This window comes from Aspergillus affinis (genome assembly GCF_023601865.1).
Source record: "Aspergillus affinis strain CMG 70 chromosome Unknown NODE_62_length_193083_cov_87_906428, whole genome shotgun sequence".
NCBI lineage: Eukaryota > Fungi > Ascomycota > Eurotiomycetes > Eurotiales > Aspergillaceae > Aspergillus > Aspergillus affinis.
This window is the reverse complement of record NW_026515843.1, coordinates 186433-193083: the sequence shown is the minus strand read 5'-3', so window position 1 is coordinate 193083 and position 6651 is coordinate 186433. Positions and strand designations below refer to the sequence as shown.

Below are 6651 nucleotides of genomic sequence, written 5' to 3'. Positions count from 1 at the left end.
CCACTTGTTTACACCTATGCATTCCTGATCCCTTGGTATGCCATTTGGAATGGTAGGCCAAGTCTAGGCCAAGCAAGATGCTGTGCGGTATGTAGATTAGGTCAAGATACTCCACCTCTCTGGTCTGGTTGATAACATCGTTCCAACAGTTTGTTTTGCTTTCATTTCGTATTTCTTAGCTTAGGCTCTACTTCCTTACCCTTTTGTAATTGTTTATTTGAAGATGGTGGCTGTCCTGGATTAGTCTTATAGGTCAAGCAACAGGCATCGTATGGTCCAGGAGGCTGTATGGATATTGAACTGAAAAGAAAGCACACATGTCAGGGTTACTTGACAACGGAATATGCACATGTCTACGGAGAAAGATCATTGAGGGAGAAACTGACGTAGTGTACAATCCGAAGGCTTGGTGAGATACATGATTTAGTGCAGACGAAAGTCTATATCAGACAGTAGGGAAAAGAACATACCGATAGGAACAAAGACAGATTCACAAGAGACTCAGGCGCATCCCAATTACCCTCATCTGGCAAGTATCATAAATAATGATAGAGATCAATAGGCAGGCAGAGTCTTGAACCATTCGGCAAAAAGGTGAAGTCTGCTCTCGAACTCAGACGCATCTTCCCCCAGCCACCCCCAAGCTCCTGCGTGTTCAAGTCATTTAGGTCATTTCGGTCCCATTGAACCAACCCCTTGCCGTTGGGGTTACCGGTCTTGATGAAATTCACCCAGTATGCATTGATGGTAGCGGCGATATGGTAATCCTCCTCGGTCCAGGGATAGGTGTCCACACCATACAAATTATTCCCAACACGTAAGGAATCTCGGATATGTGGAAGGCACCCTGACTTTGGCCCGGAGGAGCGTGATCCCAAAGATAGGTCCAAACGGGACTCTTAGCCGATTCACGCCACTGGTTAGCCCAGCGCCAGGCTCCTGTCTTGGATCGCTCGGTATACTGCAGATTCTGGGCGGCGGAGGCTTCTGCGCTGGTGGTCGCGGGGTAAAGATCAAGAAATTCCTTTGCAAACTTTGCACCAAAGGTCGAATTCAGATTCTTCAGGTACTGGGACACAGTGATGTTCAGGCCATAAACAGCGTCATTCTCGTCCCTTGCACTTCCCGTGATGATAGGAACGTCGCTCTGCTCACTCCCTCGCGCCCATCCTTCAATTATAATCAAATCCACATAATTCCGAACCCGTTATTGAACGTCCGATACACTCTAGTATATTTAGGGAGTGGAAACCTTAATTTCTAAGCCCAAAAAAGCCAAGTTTCATCAGTGGGCCCTTTCTTACAGAGTATATCCGTACCTTTCTGCCTACCCACCGGCACAGCTTGTTATCTGATTTCGTTGCATTCGGGTCCCCTATCGTGCGACATGCAGACACCTAATTCCGAGGAATGGCCGCAGGTCTTCAGTGTTCCAGACTAAACCGATGCAGTAACTACGACGGGGGAGGCCTGCACTCAACAGCCTTCTCCGCCGGGAATCCACCAACCACTTACCACTTATTTCCGACGGAACTACGGAGTATCTGCTCATTGAGTTGCTCATCAGGCTGCGATATGGGATTGAGCAACTATTCTTTTGGAAGAAAAGTCAACCAAGGCTCGAATAGACTTGTTTCTCAAAATGAGCAAGAGATATTTCCGAGAGATAATCTCGCAGGTCTTGGTGAGAGGCGCAATACGGTTTAGCCCGGGCTAGGCAGCTAGCCAAGAGAGGATACAAACCCTCCAGGTTATCGCCTTCTGTTCCGTTCTTTGCTCTTTACTTTTCGCACATTTATTCTCTCGTTCCTTTCCCCTTCTTTCTTTTCTCTTGATTCTCTTTTTTGTTTCATTTTCTGTCGTTCATTTTCTGTCGTTTAGTTTCTGTCGTTTAGTTTCTCTCGTTCCTTATCAATCGTTCTATTTCATTCTTTCCTTGTTAAGAAACAATTCCCAGCCCTTCAGAAACTCCATGCATCGACTTCGTATTGAATCACTTCTTGTGGTCACGATCCTAGTGATCCTCCTCTTTTTGTCCAGCGTGACAGACGCCATGGCTACCCCGATGTCAACCTCGGAAATTCATCATGGACCATTGAACATACGCGGGCAGGACAGTTACGAAGTCTATTACCGTCGTAGCTTGGCCACTGACGCCAAGCGAGCTCGCTATCCCGGATTTCACCCCAGCTCGTCCATTCTGAAAGCCGGAAGTATTCGCCGGGAAGGAGCCAAGGCCCTGCCATGTGATATCCTCTTCGAGCAGGACGTACCCATCAAAATGCGCGACGGCACGGTCATCTACACTGACGTCTTTCGTCCCGTGGGAAATGAGTCGGTACCGGCCATTATCGCGTGGAGTCCTTACGGTAAGCAAATCGGTGGCCGGTGGTTGGACGATATGTCCAGTCATTCGGGCATCCCACTCTCCCATGTCTCGGAGCTGCAGAAATTTGAAGGCCCCGATCCGGCATACTGGGTATCCCATGGATATGCGATCGTGAACCCGGACCCCCGAGGGGCCTACTCGTCGGAAGGGGAAATCACTTTCTTTGGTAGCCAGCTGGCAGAGGACGGCTACGATGTGGTAGAAGCCATCGCAAACAAGGCCTGGTCCACGGGAAAGGTGGCATTTAGTGGAAACTCCTGGCTAGCCATCTCGCAGTGGTTTGTGGCCGCCGAGAGACCGCCTCATCTGGCGGTTATTGCTCCCTAGGAGGGCCTGGTCGACCTCTATCGCGACTTGGCGCTACGTGGCGGCATTCCGTCTGTCGGATGTCTGGAGGGCATGATCACTACGTCCGCCGGAAATAAGTACGTAAAAGATGTTCCTCGCATGGCTCTCACGGAAACCTCTCTCAACAAGTACTGTGAGGATAAAATCGCCCACGTCGAGAACATCACGATTCCCGCCTACGTCGTTGCGAGCTATACCAATATGCTTCATACGGCGGGTACCTTCGATGCCTTTAATCGGTTGGGCTTGTCAGAAAAATGGCTCCGCGTGCACAACAGCTCTAAATGGCCAGATTACTATGAGCCATGTCATGTGGAAGAGCTGCATTCTTTCTTCGATTGTTTCTTGAATATGAAGAGCAACAATTGGAGGGAAACCCCCCGAGTCCGCCTCTCGATCCTAAACCCTGGCGGAAATGGCACGATAAACCGCCCTGAGTCCCAGTGGCCGCCGGCGACCACGACTCCAGAGAGACTCTACTTGCATTCAGATGCGACTTTGCATGCCAAGCCCCAGAATACCTCGGACTTCCTCGCCTATACCGTGAATGGAACTGGATCGGTGCAGTTGATATACACCGTTCCAAACGACATGGAAATTATCGGCAATATGCGTGTGCACCTATGGGTGGAAGCTTCGGGATCTAACGACGACATGGATCTTAGTGTTTCGGTTCAAAAGTTGCAGTCCGATGGAAAAGCATTCACCTCCAATGATGACGGGGAGAGATGCTCGCCCTCTCCATCTCTGCCCAGAGGGCGTCGTCCTCCATGACTGACTTGAATTTCGGCACTGCAAATATCACCATTCCAAAGCATCATGGCACTTGTACGGACATTCACAATGTTCCCTTGATAACCTCAGGCGGGGACAGGAGTTCCAATCCGTCATACGTCAATGAGCAGCGCACTCGAGCCCCTTCTAGTCCAAACAGGGGTTCTCATATCTTTCACATTGGTGGCCAGTACGACAGCTACTTGCTCATGCCAGTCGACAGGACCCACGTCAGTACTTCTGACTCCACGAGTTGTTCGTCTGGTCTTGCTTGAATTTGTATTCATCTTGTGGTTTCTTCTTCACATCTGAAGTTCGCGTTGCATATCCGATAAATAGTCTACTTATCTTTATTTTTCATCGTCTTTTTCGGTCCATTGAACGCTTATATTCTATCTTTATTTATTTTCTCAATTAATTGGTCCTTCATTCAGAATTATTTTGAGCAGAAAGAAAGCTTTCAACTCAACAGGGGTTATTATGAACATGTGCACTTATACAGTCAACATTCTCAAGAACCGATTTCCTAGCTCGTCTGCAGCCAATGGATTCCCACCCGTTAACAACTCTCTATGAAGTGTCACACCACCTATAACCTCTTTCGCTCCTTCGGCCATATTTGCGCCCTCATTGCGTAAGGCCGATTCAACTTTCTCAACCTCTCCACCCCACATCGTCTCCATCATTTTCTCCTCGGCATCGCTCCAGGATGTTATATTATACCCCTTATACACAAACGACCCATCGCCTGCCTTCTTCGTACTCAACAACGCATACGGCCCATGACAAATCGCCGCAGTGGGTTTGTTCTCCTTATTGAAATATCGCAATATCCGTCCCAGCTCAGCATCCCCTCCTAGATCGCTCAGCGGTGCATGTCCCCCAGGGATAAACAGCCCTGCAAAAGTAGCTAATTCGTCATTACTGATGGAATTGAATGGCCGAGGACGACTGAATCCATTTTCTTGCTTCATGCGCTCGATAAGCTCTGTCTCGCGTCGTCGCTCATAGAAGTTCCCTGCAAATGCGAGGAGAGATTCACTGTTTGGATCCGGAGCCGGCTCTTGGCCCTTTGGCGAAGCGAAAGTGACTTCGTGTCCGGCGTCGAGGAATTTCTGGAGCGGTTTGACCAGTTCCATTAAGAAGAATCCGGATGGCTGGTCGACTGTTTTCCCGGCCTCTGGGCCGCTGGTCTTTTTGATGGGGAAGGAGTGGGCGTCGCTGAGGATGATGAGGACTTTTTTCGGAGGCATTGCGTGGTAATCGAAATTTCGATATGTTCAGAAACCTCGTTTCTTATATCTATATGTTTTAGAGGATAAGGCTTCTTAAAGTGAGAATGACTCTATTCAGAACGTACAATAACCTTGTGTTGTCGAGTTTGGTGTTAACCGGCCTGAGAAGAATTGTCTTTGCCTTTTATTGGAAGTATTCAAATTTCGCAATGATGACAATTTGGAGGCTCTCTTTTATAGTTATGGTATAGACGTTGGGTGAGGCCATCATAACATCACAATGACGTAGCAATTTAGAACCCATTTTTCCCTGGGAAGTCGAATAGATCCAAACGTCATTCTGACTTAGAATATCTTATTCGATACTCTCAGATCAAGTTCCATGATCGGGAAGGTCATTTGCTTCGAAGCTCTACGAAAATAACACTTTTGAAACAGGCCGAAATATAGGACATATTTCCAGATGTGGGATTAGGTGTGCCGAGTACAGCTCCCACCTATTGCCACGGTGCTAAGCCAGAATGGGGAATCCACTAACCTGAAATGGAGATTTCATGCCTGATATTCTAGTTTGCAGCCTATAGCCTTGAAAGCTGCGAACAGTAAAGTAGTTGCATATTTGCCAGGTCTTCTTGCAGTCTCCTCTTTGTTTTTACTGATACCTCCGTGGAGTTCCAATAATTCATAGTTAGCTTTGATTTTCTTTATTCCATGTCTTGGGTAACTGTTTTCTTTGATATCTCCATGATCGTCCATGGAGATGCCTCATCAATGTTGCCGACCTGATTTTTGCTGATAGTTTACGCTATGACTTCCATGACCCTCATTCAGCTGTAAAGTTTGACTGGAGTTTTCCATTCGCCTGGTAAACACTGCCCGGCTAGCTCAATCTATCAGTTACCCTGCGATAACTCCGTTCGCTCTAAACTCTACTAAATAAACATCTAGTCTTATGTTAAGGTCGCAATGTACCGGAGAGGGAAGGAAGATAGTTTGGAACAACACAGACACTTGCTTCCCAAGTCGTGATGATCTCAACATCCGCTTACACTGCGTACAGTATTGGATGGCAATGCGCGGACGAGGACCAGGAACTCCCCACCGAGATGATGGACGCGATTGTTGCGTACCTGGAAAACAGTGGGCTTGTACCTCTCTTATCGTGTGGCTCTGCGCTATGGAGCTATGCGTTATCTGAACTCGGCCGACGCAAGAACGGAAGGCGTCGGTCACCCGCAGACAAATTGGCCGGATTCCCCGAGAGACCATTTCCACCCTCAACGGTGATTTGGCCTCTTAAAATCAGTCATCTATTGGGGCAAAACATATAAACTAGCCCGGCTAGCTCAATCGGTAGAGCATACGACTTCTACTTTGGGTGGTTATCCACCGAAAAAGTGACAGGTCCGTGGGAGGCCTGCACGCTGTGGATGGTGATCGTAAGGCTGCGGGTGATCCCCGCTTTCGGCTATTCTTTTTTGAAATTTCATCACCGCCTTTTGGACCGCCTACTGTAAGTAAGCTGTTCTATAAGCCTTCTGCTGGCAGAATCAATGAAAATCAAATGTTATTTTTTTGTTGCAGAGCGGCCCGCCGCCGTAGGGAACATCGCTAGTACAAGAATATCTACCACCCGACCCCAGTTATATCAAGCCAACCCACGCCACAGCACAGATCTCGGCCATAAGGAGGGACAGGATCTAACGAACATCTTTTATACAAACGCTGTAGTTCGAAATTTTATTCCAAAATTATGTACTCTATTTATGTATATAATTTAAGCTTAGATACGTCCCCAGTACCTAATGGGAGGTCATAGGGCCGGGTCTCCCCCTAAGAGCACCTTAGTCCGTCAGACGTTAATCACTACTACTACTACTACTACTACCTATCCAGTCATGTATA

General features: G+C 47.8%; 4 protein-coding genes across 4 annotated transcripts; 2 read left to right on the top strand and 2 right to left on the bottom strand.

Moving 5' to 3' along the window:
- Window positions 1-727: 727 nt before the first annotated feature.
- Window positions 728-1564, bottom strand: KD926_009074 (uncharacterized protein; the record flags this gene model as incomplete). The annotated part of the gene is made up of 2 exons (XM_053101673.1): window positions 728-1170; window positions 1516-1564. The coding sequence occupies 2 exons, from the start codon at window positions 1562-1564 to the stop codon at window positions 728-730; spliced, it is 492 nt and encodes a 163-aa protein (XP_052954836.1).
- A 408-nt stretch (window positions 1565-1972) lies between these two features.
- KD926_009073 (uncharacterized protein) lies at window positions 1973-2716 on the top strand (the record flags this gene model as incomplete). The annotated part of the gene is made up of 1 exon (XM_053101672.1): window positions 1973-2716. The coding sequence occupies one exon, from the start codon at window positions 1973-1975 to the stop codon at window positions 2714-2716; it is 744 nt and encodes a 247-aa protein (XP_052954835.1).
- A 72-nt stretch (window positions 2717-2788) lies between these two features.
- Window positions 2789-3511, top strand: KD926_009072 (uncharacterized protein; the record flags this gene model as incomplete). The annotated part of the gene is made up of 1 exon (XM_053101671.1): window positions 2789-3511. One exon carries the CDS (start codon window positions 2789-2791, stop codon window positions 3509-3511), a length of 723 nt encoding a protein of 240 aa, XP_052954834.1.
- Window positions 3512-4005: 494 nt separating this feature from the next.
- On the bottom strand, window positions 4006-4764 carry KD926_009071 (type 1 glutamine amidotransferase domain-containing protein; the record flags this gene model as incomplete). The annotated part of the gene is made up of 1 exon (XM_053101670.1): window positions 4006-4764. The coding sequence occupies one exon, from the start codon at window positions 4762-4764 to the stop codon at window positions 4006-4008; it is 759 nt and encodes a 252-aa protein (XP_052954833.1).
- Window positions 4765-6651: the final 1887 nt, after the last annotated feature.